Raw genomic sequence first — 22656 nt, 5'->3', positions numbered from 1 at the left:
ACTTAGCTAACCTAGCTAGTTAAGATTGGTCTTCGTCTATTGTTCATCTTACATCAGTAGCCAATGCGTTTAGGAGCCAACCATGCGTATACTACCTATCGTAGGTGTCATAGTGAGTTAGCGTGACAACCTAGCTTAACTGAAAGTTGAAGCTAGCATGTGCTGCTACTTAGCATTAGTTAGTACTTAGCAAGGTTAGGTAACTAGAAACCTAAATCTGCTTTATACCTGCCATTTGTATCCAAGTTGTATTCAGGATAAGTATAAGAATGCATCTGCAGCAGTCAGGTATAAACTGGATTTATGTCTATGTTACTCATTTATTAGCCTTTTATCTCCTAATGTGTCATCTGTCAATAAACCCTCTAATTTACTAAAATGGGGCCAAACCACCACATGTATTTCTTCATTATTTTAAATGCATCTTATGAGTGATACTACATCTATTTAAGTTGAGGGTTATGCCATCAAAATGATCAGAAAGTTGTCCGATTGCCCCCAGTTACATTACATGTGCTGGACACCCTGTGGTCCGCTGCCTCTGCGTATTGTGGTTTAATACAAGCAGATTATTTCTACCTCAGCAAAAAGTTTGTAGAACTGAAACTCCAGTCTGATGCAAGATGACTGACACAATGTCAGTGAGGATGTCAGTAATCTGTTATTATAATCGGTGTGCATTGAGCTTGTGCTGCTTCATATGTTCCCTGTAGCTTTCTTGAAGTGCTACTCCAATACCCAAGGTGAGGAACATTTCCAGTGCTTTAATACTGTGGACGGTGATGAATGTTTAATTTCACCAACGCTCCAAGAACATGAAAAAGAACAAAATATGAAAGATCACTATGGTTGCCAAATCATTATTTTGGTGAAGCTGGGTAAATATCCAGCACAAAAGGCCCATAATCTAAACAATTGTAAACAATACCCGGGCTGTAAAACTCACTGCAAAGAACCATGGAGACCTGACGGAGCGCTGCCAAAGCCAACAGGTGTTCAGAAAACAGACATCAGCGGAAAGTGTATATGTGAAGCGGCACAGACCTGCAACACGGTCACTCTGCTCCAGCTTTGGCATATATTTATTCCCTTGCTAATTAATAGCACAGTTGGTGTTTACTACTCTGCAAGCAGGAGAGGAGGACTCTCGTCTGAGGAAGTGCAGTACTCTCTGTCTGCTTCCGTGTTATTGTTATAAGTTGTTTTGATAATGCCTCCTCCGGCCCTCAGGCTGCTTTTATAGCAGTGTGGCAGATGCAATAAGCAGCTCGAATGGATATACAATACAATACCAGTAATATTCTGTAATAATCAAAATGCACAGAGATCATGCAGTAGTGCGCAGGTTAAATGTTACATTGCTCTGTGACGTGACGTGGCAGTTCTGCAAGCCTTTAAACATGGATTCCATATATGAGAGAAGTGACTGCTTATAGCATTTGTCATGATGAGGGACCAGACCGCACTTTGGACGTCCTAGTGTGCGTGTTTTCCTTCCTTTAATAACTTTCTATCAGCCCAGTTCAGTTCGTAAAGTTGCTCCCTCGTATGAATCCTCACGCCCTTTGTGATCCCTGACAACCATGTTCAACGGTTCCTCATTTTACAGTGAATGAGCGAAAACATAAGAGGAAGCAACTTTCTGGACTGCGTAGCTCCTTCTATTGGATTCTAAAATGCTCCCCTGTAATTTGCAATGTGTGCATCTGATCCTCTGGACACCGTCCTGCCCTGCTGCTCAAATAAACTCATGAAAGGCAATCGAACGGAGTCCCGCTGAGCAGAGGGAATGTAGAGTTTTTCTTGGGTTGGCTCGCCACAGTTCTTCCTCTAGTGGTCCTTCTTCATGAAGAGGTTGAGGCAGGGCACAAAAAGGCTCACTGCTCCACCTGAAGACTATCAGTCTTGCCGCCGGATGCACTGATGCTGTTCGCTTCTTCAAATACTAACTCTGTGATACACGGGGGAAAGAAAACATGTGAGTTATGCTGGTTAAAATTAGGAAAAAATTGGTTAATTTGCAACCAATTAGGTTGAAAAGTGTAATTTTCACAGTCCTCTGGTGAAACATTCCAGTAGGTGCTGTTATAATTATGCTTGATTAGCTTAGTGTACCATCTATCAAAGAAAGTCAACTTTCACATTGACTCACATCCGCTCTGGGTCATTCCACATACCATAAAACCCCTACTGAAAGGAGAAATAATCATATTGTTGACGTTATAATTAATATCTTTGGTGGTTTCGTTGGTGTTCCCCAGTGTTTAAAGATCTTTAGTGTCTTTCTCAAAGGGGGAAATGAGAAATAAGTGTGTTATTGTGCTATCACTGTTTAAATCTCCATGTGAAAGCTTTACCTTTCCATTCTTCTAGAGTTCGGTCTTTGCTCTCCAGTGTCTGGTCGTAGGGCGGGGCCTCCGGCTCGTCATCGGGATCGTGGTACTGTGAGAAGTAAGGGTGGGACAGAGCCTCGCTGGCCGAGATCCTCCCGTCACAGTCCAGAACCAGCATGCGCTTCATTAGATCCACAGCTAAAAGAGAGACAGGTGGGGGGGGAAGAGGGATATAATAGAAAACAGGTTTAAACCCAAACCTGGATAACTGAATTACTCATATGGTAGAGAAACTTGATCTTCCACAACCTCTGGGTGCCTTTCAATCAGATTTAAATGGATAATCCAATCTGCCGAGCGTCACCCACCTAGTGGATTGGCCCCGCGAAATATCTTCTCCAGGTCCTGTTGGGGCATGAAGGGCAGAGATTGGATGTACTTCTGCGCCTGTGAATGGAAACCAGCATTCAACTCATGGCATGTGACAATGTGGAAAACTTGGTAGTGATCGACCCCCCCAGCACTCACACATATTGACCCCTTACTCAGCAGCCTGTCAGTGGAATGATTATATCCCCCAATCAAAAAACTATTTTTTCATTGTTCTCTCTCTCACATGTTCGGAGCAGATCTTTTTCAACAGGTCGGGGGTCGGAGTCCCCACCACCTCCATGATTCTCTTCAGCTGGTCGATATCTAGGAGGAGGAGTTAAGGACCTGACGGCACATTATGTCCTCATGTTGGATGCAGACAAACTAGGACAGAATCTCTTCTTCTAAGTTATTTTCGAGTCAGCATCCCAGATCAGTGAAGATCAGTAAATGAAATTAGCTAACGCCCTGCTCGTAGACATGGAATACAAGAAACTAGATCATTCAGTCTTTCACTCCTATTCATGCCCCACCCCGCCCTCAGAAAGGCCTGGGATTGTCATGCAAATCAGAGGTCTGCATCCACAGGGTGCAGATGTATGGAAGGTTGATGCTAAGGGGGGGTATGCCATGCTGATAAGGATACAGTCAGTGCCAGGAAAAAGGACTTTTCCCTTCAGCAGCTCTCCCATAATGCATCCCACTGACCAAATATCAACTGGAACAGAAACATAAGAGGTTGAATCATTATGCATGTAATTAATCAGTTCTGAAAATAGATATTTAATTAGAGTACTGAATGTTTATTTGTCAACAGCAGCATACCATTCTGATTGTAGTGCATCCAGTTGAGCATAATCTCCGGCGCTCGATACCAGCGAGTCGCCACGTACCCTGTCATCTCATCGTCGGTCTGTCTGGCCAATCCAAAGTCCAGGATCTGTATGACAGGAAGACAGTCTGTAATAGATGCAGAATGTTCCAGTGGAGGATCAGTAGGTTTTTCTGACCGAACATCAGTCTCACCCTCAGCTCACAGTCCTCATTCACTGCCACGTTACTCGGCTTTAAGTCCTGGAGAGACATGAAAAGAGAGGGCCTTGATTTGCAGTCTGTTAAAAAATATACACTTGCTCTGTTCAGACATTTAACTTGATTTGATGCATTTTAAACAACCATGGACAACAATAAACAACACATTTTGCAGTGTTTTTTTTTTTTTGCCATATGAAACCTAGTACTCATTAAGCATCACATATCTTTTATGACTTCGTTTGAGGGGTACTACAGGGCAAACGCTATTATTTAAAAAGTCTACTATTACTTACAGCCAAGTGTTATCATGTTTTATCCAACTTAAAGTTACACAATAAAAAGAAGGGCAAAGAGAATGGACTCACTCTGTGGATCAATCCCGCTGAATGGATGTACTGTTGGACAGGCAGGGGGGGGGGGGTTGTGGCGGGAGGATGGGGGAGGAGAGAGAAGACATAAAGGGAGACAGCGGTCAGCAGGGCAGGTCACCATGTTAGCCCCTGCTCAAAGGGAAACTGCTTTTGTCTATTCCAAGGAAACCGTGAAGGCTGAGCGACCCAGTCAGTAAGACAAAAGTGAGGCTGGATGAACTCCGACAAAAATTCCCAATATGGATAAATAAAGTATTTCTGAACTCAATATAAAGATAGGGAGAGATTAGCTATGTAGACTTTCCAAATAATACTTACAGCCTTGCATTCACTTTAAGTGTGTTATACCACATTGAATTATTATAAGAGTTACACAGCCCTCCACTTTAAATTACAATCCCTGAATTCTGCACATGGCATGTTGAAAATGCACATATTTAATTCCAATTTTAATTTCATTTCTACGGGTACACCCATATTTCAATGTAAATATTGCTATATTTCTAATGTTATTACAGTTATCTTAGAATAGTTTTTTATCACAGTCCCAATTTTTGTGTTATGTATGTATGTTTGTATGTTTGTATGTATGTATGTATGTATATGTATGCACCATAACACCAACACAAGTTCCTCGTATGTGACTACTTAGCAATAAACCTGTTTCTGATTCTGAGTTTGTCATATGTGGCCATATTTTCATTGTCCTAACTGTTTCTGTTTTTGTTCAGCTTTTAAGGTTCTTCGTGTATTTAAATTTAAATCTTGTGTAAATACTTGTCTTTAGCATTTTTAAGTTATTTTTTGGGGTCTTTCTGCCTTTAAGACACTTTAGGACAGTGGAGAGTGACAGGAAAGTGGGAGAGAGAGTCGGGGTGGAATCCAGAAAGGACCACGAGTCGGGAATCGAACCCGGGTCGCCGGCGTGCAGTGCAGGTGCCCCAGCCAGTCGCGCAACGGCCGGGGCCAGCATTTGAATTTTTAATGAGAAATAGTTTCTTGAAAATATTGATTTTTACTATCTTTATATATTTTGACCTACTTTTTTTCTTAGTTTTTTTTTTCACCCCACCAGACACCAAATCAAATTCCTTGTGTGTGTAAATTGGCAATAAACTGGATTCTGATTCTGAGTTATCAGAAATTGATTAATAAATAGTTCAAATATGTAGGTTAATGGAATAAATAAAGAGATAAAATATTTATCTAAACGTATTGATACATGCTTGACCTGGACAGCCAGAAGTATTAATTAAACAATTCAAAATAGTTTACTAAAAGTTACCGGTTTAATTCACAGAAGTCTGATTTGAAGTACAAAGGACACATGACCTAACAACCTAAACACCTTCAACTTTATGAACAACATATTATAATTAATAGTTGAAATTAAATCCTGTTTAAAATCAATTCAAATGAACACATTTGAACCAAAAAATGCTTAGCAAGATTATATAAACAACAGAAAAAGACCAAGACAGAACAACAATGACAAACAAACCCGAAGATAAGGAAAAAAAACCCATAACTAACCAAATGTGCAAGCCAGCAAGTAAAACATACAACTAATTATACAATACAGCGACAATGTAGAGAATGACAACACCACAACTAGTATTTTCAGCCGGCAGGACTAATAGCCACAAAATCTACCATTCCATCACTGGTCATATCTTGGATATATTTTCCCAGTGAGAAGGGGAGGTTTTCCAATACAATTTTTCTAAAGGTAAACAATGTCTTATCTGATCTAGGAACAGTGTAAAGGTTGGGGGACATTCATTCTTCCAGAATAAACGTACACATTTCTTGATCAAATATATATACTTTTGCCAAGAAATCTTAATCTATTCATCTAATCTCATCTATAACTCATTTATTTTACGAGCTAGTAAAAATCAAAGACTACGACACCACTGTTGTGCTATAACACATGTGTGCAATATGTCAATTTGAAAACATGTATTACAAATGTTACTGCATACACATGCCCTTTATCTAATAGTGTTTAATTTTTTGTCTCTATCTTCAGTTTTGCTTTAAAAATGTAAATTCCCCCTCTGTTTCTGATGGATGTGTATGGCCTGTAGCAGTGTATGTAAATTACCTTGAGGCCGCGCAGGAGCTGGTAAATCAAGAACTGCACGTGTTCATCTGACAGCCTCTGAAATTTTACGATGTTATTGAGGTCTGCACCCATCAGGTTAGTCACCAGGTAGCTGGAAAAGTAGAGAGCGTAGCGATTGAAAGGGAGTAGAGATGCTGCCATGGTAACCATAACACACCTCAAGCCTATAATCCCCAAGAAGGTCCCTAAAATCTCCTTCCCTCTTTAACAGCAGAATCATGGTGTTTATGGAAAGCTGCAGTAAACGGGAAGAAAGAGACATTTACAGCTCATTGAAGTCCTCTAACGTTGCAGCGGGTGTGAAGACGTCAAGCAGCCCTATAACCTGCAGAAACAAGCAGATCGATATCAGACAGACCTGTGGAGAGCTCTCCGTGTGTCTCGGGGTATTTTTATTCGAGCACTCACATTCTCGTGTTTCATGTGCTTGAGCAGCCTGAGTTCCCGGTACGAGCGGCGGCTGTGGATCAGAGACTGGAAAGGCCTCGACAGCTTCTTCACGGCAACCTTCTGCCGCAGGACTACATCGTACGCCGAACTGGAGAGGACACAGAGAGAAAAACATTTGGAAAGAGAATCCTCATAAAATAATAGTTTGAGAAATGTGCTTATTTGCTGACAAGAGTTGAGAAGACCCTCTCAGGGACAGAAGACATGGAGACTGGAGACAGGTAATCAAATCCACCAGCACCACGTTTAGCTTACTGACTATCTTGTTTGTCTAATGCAGCGTGTAAAACATTATATCTGGGTTTTTGTGGGGGTCTTGGTGTAAGTGGTGGTTGTAGACCAATTTTACTGGGGGGGCAGTTATTTTATGAGAGGATCATAATAAACGCGGGTTAAAAAAGACAAAAACAGTATGAATATAATTACATAATATAAACATAAAATACATTAAAATGTGTTTCTGTTCAGGTATCTGTTTCAGTAACTTTAAGTTACACTTATTTGTTTCAGTAGTTATTTTTTTACTATTTACAGAACTTGTTTTAGTTACAGTATTTGCAGCTACACAGAATATAAGGTTAAGTCCAATCTCATCCGGGTCGCTGCATCCCAGGCCGGAGTTATCTTCTTTCACATTTCAGCAACAACATCCAGCGTTTTTTAGTCTCTCAAAGTCTACTGTAGGCTTGAATCTTACTTGGAGTAAAAAGGGATCGGACTCGGTCGGAGCAGACAAATGTTGTATTTTTTCCTGTGCTTCAGCCGGCCAGTGGCAGTGTACCGCTCTAAGGGGTCCGATTAGGGTGCAGAGTTACGTTAGTACCCCCTATCGTGCCCGTTACAGCCATAACATCCTATATTATAAACTTTTCTTCTGGAGTGGGGGCCACAGGAGGGTCCCAGGTCAGCAATACAGGGGCACTGGCCCCTGTCTCCCCCCCCCCCCCCACCTAGAACTACCCCTGCTTGGTGTCTACTTCCTCTGATTTTATTAAGCTAGGCTAGCAGTTGTACCTGTCATTATCCCAAGTCCCGTTAAGGAACATCATTTCTGTTTCACACTTTTTCATTTGTCATAGTGTTAGAATGTTGAGCTTTGGACGTGTGAGTAGATGCAATTTTTTATTTTGGATAAAGCTAAACAGTTTCCCTCTGTGAGTCTTTATCATTCCCAAAATGCCAAACCAGTCATCAACCCTGAAATCAGCTGATGATGAAGCCTTTGTATAAGTGATGCATGACTAGGGGAAAGAGCAAGGCAGGGAGAGAACGAGATGGTGAAAGAGGATGTGGTGCAACAAGAGAGGCGCAGATGTGAGACATTGTAAAAGTGCAGTGTTTTATTTCATTTTCCTCTTTTGAAATGTTAATGTCATTCCACGTATCTCACGCTGAGCCCTGCTGCCTCTGATGCCACTGCTTCCAATATCTCTTCAGTCCTGGTAGCGTCTCAGCACTCACAGCAGTAATAATACAGCAGAGCGCACAAACAGGAAGGAAATAGGTGTGAGACGTGTGAAATACTGTGCAGCTCTGCAGAAATACAGCAAGAAGCAAGAACTGGAACACAGGATGGAAAAAAGTGGATATTTAAAGTGAAGAGGTGACATGAAGAGGATTCATACTGATTCATACATTAAATCTGCATGAGCAGCCTGTGATCTAGCACATTTTAATTTGTAATCTTTAACATTGTCTGTATTCTGATTAGCCTTTAAATCACTTGCCCTGTGGTTTTAGAATGTGCTTAACATATAAATGTGCATTGCCTATGGTATGTACTCCTCCTTATGTGAAACACAGCATTAAATATCTGACATTAAGTTAAAAAAACCTCTTTTGAATGTCTGATGTTCATTACAGGACCTCCTTGTTAATGAAATGTACTAGACAATAGACCACAACCCACATTATTATGTTTTACATAAATCAAACTAGGACATTTTTTTGTTGCAGAAACAAAAAACAAAACAAGACATTGCACATAATTAGAATCAAAGTAGAAATACACAATTCTAAAATAGGAACACCTCAAAATAGACATAGAAATATACCAGCATTAGAAAGTAAAAAAGAATATATACAGTTGAGTGCAAGACGTGGAATTTTAATTAAATATAAATGTAAAATACAAAAATCTGGTATTTCCCACCTTTCAACAATACTGTGAAAAAAAAAACTGCTGCACAGCAATCAGATCTATCTATCTTTTTAGTAAGTGAGACTCTAGCATTTGATTTCTCCATGGATGTGGCAGTGCTAGATCTCAATTTAAAATTTCTCACAAGAGTAGAAGTGCCACTGAATGGTGAATGTCTCCTGTTTCTTCAGCTGTATGAAACTCACTGTAAATATGAATGTATCATTTCATGTTGACCTACATATTGCTTCCATGCTTGGGTAAACTAAACCCTCTGTGCATCCATGTGTAGGGGAATCACCTGCTGCCAGGTGACATGAAGCACCCCCCCCCCCTTCCTCACTTGGGTCTGCCTGCACTCTCACAGTCCAGCCGGTGCATTGATTTCTCTCCTCTTCTAACGTCACGGAATATATTTCTCATATCCGACCTCTTAATGCACCGCCACTCTCAGGAAGGCAGAGGGGGGAGGGGGAGACATATCCAATGTAAGAATAACATTACACACACAGGACAAATGTTAAACCCCTGATCAGCTCTGATCCATTAGAAGTAAGTAAAAAGCAAAACATATATGATTTGCATCTATTTAAAGGGGCAAGGGTATTGATTCTTGCAACTACAGGCAGGATCATGTTCAACACATCAGCACGCCAGTACAGTTTCATGCACACCATCGCAGCCGTAGCTATATAAGAGCCAAGAGTAAGATGAGAAGATGTAGGCTGGATATAAAGCTACCAGCCAGCATGATGTTAGCCTAGTTTATAGGGGGGTAAGGGTATACGTATTCGTACCGAAAATATTCCATATGGGCCCTTGGGTTCGGTACAAGTGTGTACCGAAGTGTACCAAACGAATTTGTGACCCGCCCTATCGAAATCAGTCCGATGTCGCAAGGGCTCATTTCCAGACAGACGTGGATTTGAGAAAGAAACTTGGGTTCAGGTGTTTTGTCTGATTTTATATAAACAAAGTATTGGCTTGCAGAATATGAAAGTGTTATTGCCAAATTCACATGACATATACATTTTTGAAGCTTGTGAAGGGAAGATGACGAACACCTGACGACCCACACTATGCTGCTACTCAGCGCCGCTGTAATTCCGCTACACCCCGTTGCTAAGCAACACTTATGGTTTAGGTGTCCTTTGATAAGTAGGCCGTCATACCATTAGCTATAACTAGCTAGATCTGATCGATATGGACATAAACGTGAGTGAAGTATAATATGACGCAACAGAGCGAGAGGGATCATTGATCAGGATCAGCTGTTGCTGACGGAGAACACGCAGCTCCGCCCGATCACCTGCAGCTCCGCCGAGGTTCGGACCGGTGAGCGGAGCAAAACACACACTTAGACCCTACACATGTAGCCAGTGGCGGTTCTAGACCAATTTTACTAGGGGGGCCAAGGAGGGCCAAGGAGGGGCCAGTGTTTAACCGCAGGGGCACATTACAAAATGGCAAGAAATGATATTTAAAGATTATAAACTTTATTTCACTTTAAAGTCATATAAACATTTATTCTGAACAAGAGTGAGTGCAGGTGCAAGAGAGGTAGGGCCATAGAAAATGAAAAATACATTACATAGTACAAATACAGGGTGTCAATTCAACAAAACTCCAGGGTACAACAATATGCTATTTCCCATTTATGGATCAATTGAATTTTTATAAAATATAGATACACTACGGCAACAGGATACGGCGGTTGTGCTGGTTGGCAAAACGGTCCACAAATATATCAAGATCCAGAGGCTTGGCCTTGCTGGATTCTGTGCTCAGGACACCAAGATCACTGAGTCTCTCATCAGTGGTGGTGGACCGCAGGAAGGTTTTTATCAGTTTCAGTGTGGAGAAACTGCGTTCGCAAGAGGCTGAGCTAACAGGAAGGGTTACAGCAATCTTGCACAGTCTAAAGAGCTCAAAGAAAACTTCCCTGTGTGGCTCAATAAAACATACCAGCTCAACTGTACTGCATGGCTTTTTAACTTCACCACTCTGTATTTTTCTGTCCAAAACTCTCTTAAATTTATGGAGCTCATGCCCTAAATCATCAATGTCTGCATTATACAAACGGCCACATGAAAAAAACATTGCTCTTCTTTAAAAAGGCATCACACTGGGGGCTGAGAGACCGTATGCTTCTCATGAGCTCACAGTTGGTATTGGAGTAACGTCTGTTCAACTCACTGAGCATGCTGTCAATTACAGGATAGAAAAATTACGCGAGAAACATATCATTGTCACATTCTACCTCCCTCTGACCAACAGTGCCCAGTGTGCAGTAGCCACTGAGTCTAGAGCTCAGCCTTTTCTGACGTTTCGCCACTGACGTTGTTGCAGAATCACACTGCTCACAAATATTCAATGCTTCATCCCACAACGTATCAAAGAAAGACTCCTGCCTGTGGTCTTTCAATGGCTGGACTAAAGCATTTACCAAGTCAACAGCTCTTGACAGATCAACAGTTTGTGACTGGAACATGTCAGACAGTAACTTTGTCTCCCCAAACAACTTATGCAGAGTAACAAGATGCACAACAAATTCTAGGTCAATTTGAGCCAGAAGACCTCGGGCCTCAACAGTTTTTTCACCGTGACGTTCTTGAGCAATCTCTTGCAGCAGTCGTTTAAGGGCAGGTAGAGTGTCCATAATATTACGTAGAGCTAGAAATCGGCATGCCCAACGTGTGTCGCTTAAACGTTGGAGCGCTCTTGTTCTGCCATACATTTCTTTTTGGAGAGACAGCCATTTTGGCTGCACAGATGAGGCAGATGCAAAAATATAAAGATAAAAACTCCTCTGTTTCTGGGACACTTTTGACTACATCAACTAACACTAAATTGAGACAATGTGCACTACAATGGATGTAGAAGGCAAATTTAGCCTGTTCTCTGATCCTTGCCTGAACCCCTGAATGCTTACTGCTCATAACGGCAGCGACATCGTACACTTGGCCTACAAGGTTATTTTTGTAGTTCAGGCCATAACGTTCCATTAAGTGCACTATTTTTCCAGTAAGCCCTGCTGCATATAACCTCTCTGCAGATTCAAAATGGAGAAAACTCTCCTTAATGGCCCCATTGTAATAGTACCTGAGTGTGAAAGAAATGTGTTCCTTTTTTGAAATATCCTTTGTTTCATCTGCCATGATGCTAAAAACCTCACTGTTCTTCACTTCTTCTATGATTTCAGAACAAACCATTTCTGCCAAACAACCCAAAACCTCGTTCTGGATGATCTTGCTTGTGATTTTTTTGTACTTTTTTTTAGTGTGTTCTTTGTCAAGGACATCTGCTAGTGTTGCATCAGTTTTAACAGCTCTTTGATAATCCCTCCATGCTATCATTGCACACTTGTGTCGATCAGACTTTGCATGTACTGAAAACCCTACATCTCTCATAGTTGCTTTTTTCCAGTTTCTCAAACCAGGTGTTGAAACAAAAACAGTGTCTGGGGCATTTGGTGTGCTAAAATGTTTACATGCATCGCAATATGTAGAGTCCATCATGGCAGAATACTCAAGCCATGGATGAAGATTACACCAGTTTGGCCTGAAGCTCCGTCTTCTGTCCCCCATCAAAGTGGTTGGGAATATCTTTTAAGTTGGGCTGTACTGGTACATCATTCTTGGACTTGCTGATATCTGTAGAAAGATGTATAGTAAACATAGGGCACAACTACAACACTTTACTTGTGCATGTATATCTGCATGTATTTCAAAATGTAGGCCAAGTATTTACATTAGAGTTTTTCTCCATTGGTTTGGCTCTTTTCTTGAAACAGAAATTACATTCTCAGAACAACATGGACAAACCTCCAAACCACTTGGCATTTGTTCACAACAGAATTGAATTTCTCGTTCATTTCATCAAATTGCAAAGGTCTTAGTACATGTCTCAATGTCTTAGTACATCTTTGCAAATGATTAAGTACAGGTAGCCGACAGTAAGCTCAGTAAGCCTACATTTAGCACAATTTCCAAGTGAACAGATCTTGTTGATCTAAACTGATTGTTGATTCTCAGTGTAATGGTTGTTCTCTCCAAAACATATCAGCATCATTTCATTGTATAAGTTATCACATGCACAACAGTCTGTTCAATAGTCAAAATTAGTCAAGAACATAATACCATGTATGAATCTCTTGGAACATTTGATAAATTGATTACAGTAATTGCCATTCAGGTGAAACTCCAGCTTTATTTACAGCACTGTAAGCTACATATCATTTTCCTTGTTTTTTGTTTATGTGTTTATATTACAGAATATTATGCTGTATACATTTTCTTTCTACTCTGATGTATGGAAGGTACTTTATGTGTGTGAATGTGAATTGTTACAATTTCCTTGGCAGTATGAGTGCAATGTGTGATGTCAAACCTTGGAGACTACTCTTACCGTAAAATCCTATATTTTTATACAATTATATTCTGTTAGCTAGACAAAAAAATGAGTAAAGTAACCATTATCAATGAAAGACTGGGCTAAAACTGAGAGGTGGACATGAGGGATATTTCAATAATCCTCTGCCATAGCGACAAAACATCTAAACGTTTTGACTTGCAATGTTTACACAATGCCAAAGGGACAATGCATTTTGGAGCCACTGACTATTTATAAGGGAAAGGAATTTAATTTTGAAGCACGAGGGAACAGTTTTGGGAGCGATATGAGCTTTTGCAAGTGAGCTATGGTGTTGTGCTGAACTGCAAGACTGTTTTGCCAAATGATCTTAGAGTTTTGGGAATGTAATTTCTGTTTCAATAAATGAGCCAAACCAATGGAGAAAAACTGTAAAAAAAAAGAAACGTAAGAGCCATATTGACACAAAAAAGAATTTACAGCAGAAAGCACCATTTTAGGGACACACAGTAGGCCTACAATGAAATGTAATGGCACTCCTCACCCTCTTCTTCATGCTCCTCATCACCCTCTTCTTCATCCTCCTCATCACCCTCTTCTTCATCCTCCTCACCTTCTGGAATTTCTCTCTCTGTGTCAGAACCCTCACTTTCATCACATGCCCTCTCTCCAACCTCCACCGACTCCTCTGGCTCTCCCTCTTCCTGCTCCTCAGCTCTCTCAATACCTTGATTTGTTTCTCTCACTTTTTTGTTTACTGGGGCAAAAAAGGATGCTATGTCCCTTCCTCGTTTCATGATAACTATTAGAATGGGGGGTGGACAAGTGAACTTTTCTGAAAAAAAAAGAAAATACATTGAATGTACAAGCTGACAAGCAAGTCCTAATGTCTAGCTGCTTATGTGAATAGTACAGTACAGTTCATTTTCAAAATGCTGCACCTTAATGTTTATTTAATTATATTTTGTATTTAGTTGAGAGAATATTCACATTATACAAATAATAAAATATATATATATATATTTTATGATTTGTGATCATTTTTTCTGCTGTACCGAAAACGTACCGAACCATAACCTAAAAACCGAGGCAAGTGCCGAACTAAAATGTTTGTGAACCGTTACACCCCTACTAGCTTAGCATGCATACTGAACACAGGAGACAGGAAGCATTGCGCTGTTCAAAATCTACTATATCCTGTTTGTTTATGTGTAAAAAAAGACACTGGTTGCGTTTGAATTGTCAGTTTAGCTTAGAAAGGTTCATAACGGAGTGAAGTGACCCGGAAGTTCCTCAGTGGCAGCCATGATAAGAGCTGTTTGATTCTCTAGATCAGGGGTGCCCAACCAGTCGATCGCGGTCTACCAGTCGATCGCGGGCTGAGTTCCAGTCGAAAATGTTGTGTGTAGGCTATCCTCCTACTGTTGTGTAAAATAGGCCTACATTAAAACTTCCAACTTAAAACATCTTAAATAGGCACAATGAACTGCTGATCACGTGAAGCAGTGTGTAGATTTGTACAGCTATAGTAAGGTAGATCAGGCATAATCAAAGAAAAAATCTCACGCGCTTCTTTCTATCTGCGCCGCAGGGTATGGTTGCTAGGTTGTAACTAAGGACTCGGAAGGGCGAGAGAAGCTTGACTAGAGCGAGTGGATACTACCATGGTGGCCGAAGCTAAAAAATCTAAAACGTATCATTTTCATTCAGAGTGGGAGGAGGATTATTTTTTTGTGTATTCGAATGCCAAGTCCATCTGTCTTATCTGCAATGCAAATGTGGCTTTACCAAAGAAAGGGAATTTGGAGCGGCATTTCAAGACTCTCCACAAGAGCTACGATACAAACTTCCCAGCTAAATCACCACTGCGCGCCCGAAAAGTCAAGGACTTGAAAAGTCAGCTAGCAGCACAACAGTCCATTTTTACCAGGCCCAATACCACGAGTAAGGCTGCAACCATAGCTTCTTATCGTGTCTGTCGTGTTCTTGCAACAGGAAAGAAATCTTTCAAGGATGGTGAGATTGTGAAAGAAGCTTCATGGAAGCCACAGATGTGCTTTTTGCCGATTTTAAAAATGGAAAGGAGATTGTGTCTGCTATTCAGGATGTGCAGCTATCAAGAAATTCAGTTACACGGCGATGCGAGGGAATGGCGGAGGATGTTGAACAGCAATTGAGGAATGATATTGACATGTGAGTGTTTTTCTCTGCAATTCGATGAATCCTCTGATGCTGTGGATGTGGCTCAGCTATGTGTGTTCATTAGAATGGTTTTCGACAATATGAATGTAAAAGAAGAGCTGCTGATCATTTCGCCTTTGAAAGGGCACACAAGAGGCACAGATATTTATGGAATTCGTTAGTAAGAGCAAGTTGCCCCTCTTCAAATTCGTCTCCATTACAACCGATTGGGCTCCAGCAATGATAGGACGTACTGCTGGGTTCATTGGATTGTGCAAACAGTCTGAACCTTTCCCGGATTTCCTGAATTACCATTGTATAATTCACCAGCAAGGGTTGTGCGGGAAGATTTTAAATATGAAAGACGTGATGGATGTGGCTAACAAGATTGCCTGTTCTGTTCGGGCCAGGAGTCTGCAGAGGCGATTATTCCATGCGCAACTGGAGGAGACCGGTGCAGAACACACAGATCTGCTGCTGCACACAGACGTGAGGTGGCTCAGCAGAGGTACATTTCTGGAACGGTTTTCTGAATTGCCCGAAATTAAAGAATTTCTGAAACGTTCAAACCATGCTGAATATGCACAGCTAGAAGACAGTCAGTGGCTCTTGGATTTAGCCTTTCTTACCGATCTGACTGACAAGCTCAATAACTTGAATCTAGAGCTGCAGGGTAAGAACAAACACATCATCAACATGATCAGCTCCGTGAACACGTTTAAAAGCAAGTTACAGTTGCTATCAAGCAGGTTGCAACAGTGTGATCTGCGGAACTTTCCACACATGGACACAGAACTTAAGCGTCAGGGCAAAGACTGTGCGGAGCTTGAGGGTGCACGTTATGATGATCAAGTGCAAAGCATCTTGTCAGAATTTGACAGGCGCTTTACTGACTTTGCATCCATTGAGCCTGTTGTCAGTTTTCTCAGTTTTCCATTTGGGGAAAATATAGATGTGGATTGTATATGGTCCAAAGTGGCATCACTCTTCAACCTGGATAGCGGTGCTATTGAGAATGAGATCCTCACACTAAATAATGACATTGAGCTCAAATCAAGAGCTACACCTGACACAAATGTCCAATTCTGGAATCTAATGCAGAAAGAGAAGTACCCCAACCTCAGACATTTTAGTAGACATGCCCATACATACAATCAGTATAGCTAATATTCCGTGTGTAAATTGCACCAAAGTCTCATGATAACCACCATCCTCCCAAACAACCCATCAGGGCCCACATCTCATTTTTCTGCTTATCATATTTCCAATCGGCAAACACTGCACTGACAAAACCATTCTGACAAGAGAAAATGAAGCAGACATGTTTTATTCATAGTAATTGAAATGAGAGGCTTCATGTTTTACAGGACAGATGTTACATATGGTGACGGGAGATGAAAGCAGCCTTGATCAGCTTTGTGCATATTCTCACAGTCCTGGTCCAGAATTGGCCCCCTTTTTGTCCCGAGAAGCAGAAGCAGAAAAGGGGATGTTTAATGCGATTAGAAACTGAAAGACAATGAGTGTGGATGGGGATATAACAGTCCTCTAATCCCTTTCTCATTATTTATCTTTAATTAGATAAGATCAATAAACTTTATCATCCCAAATTGGGAATATACAGCTCCGGAAAAAATGAAGAGACCACTTCAGCATTATCAGTTTCTCTGGTTTTATTATTTATAGGTATGTCTTTGAGTTAAAGGATTTTTTTTTTTATTGTAAAAAAACTACTGAAAACATTTCTTTGTGTTGGAATTCCACAGACACTGGAATGACTGCCATACATGTAGAGAGAAAGATTTAAGAAACATTTGGAGTGGTCTCTTCATTTTTTCCGGAGCTGTATGTACTGTATATATATATTGTATTCCGAGATAATGCATGTGCACTCTACAACAGTGTTCTCTTTCTAAACGTGTCTTTGGGTTTTTGTTCCCCCGCTCCCATAGATGATGTGGATGATGATGATGATGATGATGATGATGATGATGATAATGATGGATAACATCTCTAGATATAAAGGATTCTAAGAGCTTGTCGGATCCTTGACCCGAGTCCTGCAGCCTCAAGAGGGTTCCCCAAGAGATAAATAATGAGAGCTGTTTTACTGTGCATCTCAAGAGGTATACTATGGGACTATCCGACCCCCTATCACGACACACATCCATACATATGTCTTATTCTAAAACCCCTCATCCCCCCCAGCCGGCTCCTATTTCCAAGTCCCGCCATGAGAACGTACTCTAACAATGGCTGAAAATCAATATCAACAATGCAGGGCCATGTTGGGTGCTGTAGGAATGTCCTGTGTGTGTGTGTGTGTGTGTGTGTGTGTGTGTGTGTGTGTGTGTGTGTGTGTGTGTGTGTGTGTGTGTGTGTGTGTGTGTATCTAAGAAAGAGTTCGAGTTTTACCAGTCTGCCACTAACACCTCGGATAATTCCAACCAAGCACACACATAAAACTCTTCACTTCCTGGGTGGCAGGAAACGGTTTCCTGGCAAAAAGGATTCAGATCAATGCTTCCTAACAAGAGTTACTTCTATTTTAAGGGGTACTTTTAACAATTGTGGATTAGCTAATTTAAATTAAAAGAAATTGTTGTTTGATTAAAAAAAAACAGTGATCCATAAATTGCTGTAACAACAGAATACCATTTGTTGAATGGAGTGTGTGAATGCTATAGTTAGCACGAAAGCAGGCCAGTTACAATGAACTAAGTATGAACCAATAAAACATGTATAAGATATTGGATTAACCTGTTAAAACGTACATAGATGAAATGGATGGATAAATGTTGAAATAGGTCAAACTAGCTGCTCAGCAGGCAATAAGGTAACGATGATACCATAACGTATGACCTTGTTGACAATAGAAAATGTGTTTAAGAAGTACATGAGCCAAAACATTTATTGTAACACGATGGAAACCCCCACATACTGTATTTATTAAGCAATGGATAGGCTATTAAAAGAGCTGCTGATGTGATATATCTTTCATGTACACATATGCACACCTTGGTGCATTTGTAGATGATTAGGAGTCAATCTCAATTCAGTTTAAACAGATGAAATGTTATGTAGAAAATGTATGTGATGTGTATAAATGGTTATGCTATAATATAATATATAGATGAACTCAGATGATTGCGAACAATCAGGTAGGATTTCTTTGGCAAGAAGCTTGGGAAGGGGGAGGGACTGGGTGGCGTGGGATAGGGACTCCCTCTTTTTGTATTATTTTCTTTATAATTTGTATCCATCTATACAGAGAGGGATGATGTATTTTTGTAGGCCGATCCGAAAGTAAGCTGTGCATGGGTTCCCTCGACTAAAAAGCAATGCTATTTCTCCATAAGCTTCTGGAATATTGTAAAAAATAAGATCTGTGGAAAACGAAACGGTTTGATAAATGCACGTTTTGTTCAGCCGGATAATCTCCTCATGTCTACCCTACTTTTACCATTTTAAATCATAAATCTAATCTCCAGAAGCAAAATGCTAACGTTATGCTATAAAGGAACTACAGACGAGTACAGCAGGGTCGCAGGACTTCAACGCCACGCCAACTTAAGATCCTTTCAACTGACTTTCACACACTTGCATATTTTAACAAAGCTTTTCCGTTTAGGCACACTGAGTTTAACTAGAAGTCACGGCTGTTTCAATAACCAGTCTGATATGGTTTTACAAAGATGAGCTAACAAATTTAGCGGAAGTGTTTATGTGTGCTTAATGACGTACAACGTCCTCGACAACTTGTGGGGTCACTGCTGATGTATTTAATGTCGTAGAACAAAACGTGATCCGTATCTTAAATTTGCGTCAACCACAGAACATATTTTGAGCTATTTTCCAAAATCCTGTGGAGAAATCCCACTGACTCTGAGACGAGGGAACCGGAAGTGGTAAAATGCTAACTCATTTCCGGGTTTAAGGACTCGTTCATGCGCCACTCTTTAGGTAAACAAGAAAACAAGCAAAATAAAAAGAAGTAGATTTAATGATTGTTTTTCTCTTACTGTGGTATAAAATTCAATCAAGATTCAACATATTCCACTGATTTATGAAATCCTTCAGTCAGGTTGGTCTTATACTCATAGTCATTTGGATAAACCATCATATGATTGTGACATAACACAAGCCTTCACCCAGGAGACCGGTGCGTATCCCATGTGAAACCGTTTCTGCCTAACGTCCATACATTGGTAATCCCACTTATTCTATCTACTGTAAGCGGTTGTGTTGCTACACTGCTGGGGTAACACAGGTGCACTGATCACTGAATTTGCTGGACGTTCATAGGAAAATACTCAAAGAATAACTTAAATAACTTTTCTTAAGATATATATCAATGCAGGTTTTATTTCAACAAATGCTGACTTGACTGAACAAACCTAAACATGAAGGAAATGCAATGTAAATGAATAAATAGATAAAGATAAATAATCCACAATAAAATAATATCACAAGTTTGTCGGGACATGATTGGTGGTTGATGAATGGGGACTGGGACACTATGGAAATATAATTTACTGCTCTAGATGATGAATCAGCTAAGCGTTTAGAGATCATAGTCAAATATGTCGATGCTACATGCTTACAACGACAGGCGTAGCATGGGAATCAATAGCTGAACAATTCTCTTCTCTGTGGGCATCATCTTCCTGAGGGTGTACACAGCTGGAAGTCATCCTCCATCTCTCTACATTTTACTGTTGTGCTGTTCTGAGCTTTAGAGCTGCAGTATTGGCAAGATGTGTATTCCAAACAACACTCCTGTGGGAGCCAGAATCGTAAAGAGGAGCACAGACAGACCAGCACATAATTAACACCTGAATGGACAGGAAGTCAGTAAGGCTTAAACCTTCTTTTTAAGAATATTGGCATTGCCAATGAGAGATGCAGCTTAAGAGATAAGCTATTGAGAGTGTGATCCAACACAGTGCAGTGCACACATCCGAAATAAATGATAATGGTAGGAGAGTGATCTTTTCCTACAACACCAGAAGCCAATCTCCTACATGTCTGAAACATAAGAGACAGTATATTCAGTGTAGATCTCCGAATTGTTAAAGTGTCAATGTGGGGTACTTCAACACCTACCAGAGGGGGCCAAACTAAAAACGACATCTCCAAACTGAACAGCCAATCCAAAAACAGCTTGAGTTCCTATAAATTGTTAGGTTGTATCTGGCCCCGCTGCCAGGAGAAATCAATTGTCTGGAAGATCTTCTGGCCACTTAAGACACTTCTCACTTGTCATTGATATGATTTGTGTATTGACGTGTGATTTGTGTCTTTAACATGTGATTATGACACCAGACAACAGTCAACATTTCCTGAGGTAAGCATCAGCTTGCTATGGCAGCCTAGTTTATATGGACTGCTGGAGGTGGTTATCACCGTGACGCATCGCCATGGCAACGTGATCCAACAGCTAATACTAAATTGGTTCAAAAATAAAGCAGTTGCATGTCGGGAAATGTCTCAATCCAGAGAGGAAGCGGTGTGTGTGTGTGTGTGCAGGTGTGTGATGTGCTAAATAATGAGGAGGCACTCCCTTTCCAGATGTGGCATACATCTTCAGGGTCCCAATACACCATCCTCTGCTGAGTACGTCTACATATAGAGGAAAGGGACTGTGAGTGTGTGTGTCTGTGTGTGTGTGGGGGGGGGGGCTTTATTTGGGAAATTCCTGCACTGAGGCAGTGCAGTCTAGCAGAGCGACTGTGTCATTTTGTATTGACAGCGGTACACAAAGGCGAGAAAAGCATATATATTTCCATATTCAAGCATAAAAATAGGCCTGGTTATGTATTTTTACTCTTATAATATTGATGTTGAAGCGGCAGAGACGATGGAGTGATAACAACACCGGTAATAACAACAATGACAAGGATGAAACCCCGAACACCCGTTTCCATAAGCTGGTACATACCGACATCACCGATAGACAGTAAATGTTGTGGCTGCAGCCTCGCCCCTACACACACACACACACACACACACACACACACACACACACACACACACACACACACACACACACACACACACACACACACACACACACACACACACACACACACACACAGAGAGACTCACCACACCGAACCGTACGCTCCGGAGCCGACCGGCGTCAGGTTCTGGTACCGCTCCGGAACCTCCCACACAGTCTTGTTCAGCTCCTGTCTGTAGAATCCGGGTCTGGCGGACATGTCTCCGGGCGGATGAACAGCGGAGATCAGAGAGCGGAGCAGGAGCCGAGGCGGAATGGAGAGGATCAGAGAAACACGGTGATGAGGGGATCCGAGGCTGGGCCGCCGTCTGCTGCTGCCGAGCCGCAGCTGCACAGTGTCTCCCTCCTCCCCCCCCCTCTCTCTCTCTCTCTCCCTCTCTCGCATACGCTACCCACCCCCTCCCCCTCCCTTTGGCATCTCTGTCCAAAAGTAGAAAAACAAAGATCTGACAATATCTTCAGAATCAGAATATTATTATTCGTCCCACAAAGGGGAAATGTGCATTTGTTACTGGAAGGAAAGAGCCAAATACAGCTTAATATTACCAAAGAAGCATGCATTAAAAAATGTTAATCACAACAAATGAAAATTTAAAAGAAAAAAATAAACAATTAATACAAAATACACAGCATACACATCCTGTAACAGTTCTGAGGCATATGCCGTATATATATTGCACATAATTGGTATTGCACAACAAGAAGTGTTATCTCCGTAACAATGAACAATTTGCACAGCCGCGTCTGTAATTGATATCATGTATAGGCCTATACCATCATGTACTGTATGTCATCTACATTTGGGTGCTGCAGTTCTTCACTCATAGAACATTATAATTCATTGGGAATATTTTATATTGTGTATTATTTGTGATATTTTCTACTATAGATATCTTCATGTGCTGGTTATGATTATTTTATTATTCTTTAAGGTAAATTAAGATTAGAGGTACTGTATTGATCCCAAACTGGCACATTTTTACGATGCAGCAGCATACAACAAAACAAGGCATTGCACATAATTACAAATTAAGAGAGTAGAAATAAACAATTCTAAAATAGAAACATCTCAAAATAGAAATAAACCAGCATAAGAGATTAAAAAATAATATATACAGTTGAGAGAAAGTAGTGGAATATTACATTAAATATAAGTGTAAACATGTACAGTGTGAATATTATATGTCCTTCTAAATATTTTTAATGCCTGATCACACTGCTCCACATTTTGTGATGAATAAAGTGTCCGTCTG

The 22656-nt window shown here is 40.7% G+C and overlaps 1 protein-coding gene across 1 annotated transcript in view; it reads right to left on the bottom strand.

Annotated features, from left to right (window-relative positions):
• The window catches only part of mapk11 (mitogen-activated protein kinase 11), a 22299-nt gene extending 558 nt beyond the window's left edge, over window positions 1-21741 (bottom strand). The window contains exons 1-12 of the mRNA XM_063905306.1: window positions 21490-21741; window positions 6648-6777; window positions 6506-6564; window positions 6219-6330; window positions 4106-4135; window positions 3732-3779; window positions 3531-3645; window positions 3352-3423; window positions 2950-3029; window positions 2702-2780; window positions 2358-2531; window positions 1-1951 (exon numbers count right to left, since the gene is read on the bottom strand). The exon at window positions 1-1951 is cut by the window's left edge and continues 558 nt beyond it. Of these exons, the coding sequence (XP_063761376.1) occupies window positions 1878-1951; window positions 2358-2531; window positions 2702-2780; window positions 2950-3029; window positions 3352-3423; window positions 3531-3645; window positions 3732-3779; window positions 4106-4135; window positions 6219-6330; window positions 6506-6564; window positions 6648-6777; window positions 21490-21602 (1086 nt within the window). The 5' untranslated portion in view covers window positions 21603-21741 and the 3' untranslated portion in view covers window positions 1-1877. The remainder of the gene's footprint in view (window positions 1952-2357; window positions 2532-2701; window positions 2781-2949; window positions 3030-3351; window positions 3424-3530; window positions 3646-3731; window positions 3780-4105; window positions 4136-6218; window positions 6331-6505; window positions 6565-6647; window positions 6778-21489) is intronic.
• Between the last annotated feature and the right edge of the window lie 915 nt (window positions 21742-22656).

Source organism: Eleginops maclovinus, chromosome 17, assembly GCF_036324505.1.
Source record: "Eleginops maclovinus isolate JMC-PN-2008 ecotype Puerto Natales chromosome 17, JC_Emac_rtc_rv5, whole genome shotgun sequence".
NCBI classification, from domain to species: Eukaryota; Metazoa; Chordata; class Actinopteri; order Perciformes; family Eleginopidae; genus Eleginops; species Eleginops maclovinus.
The sequence above is the reverse complement of the archived record's forward strand: the minus strand, read 5'-3'. Positions and strand labels throughout refer to the sequence as shown.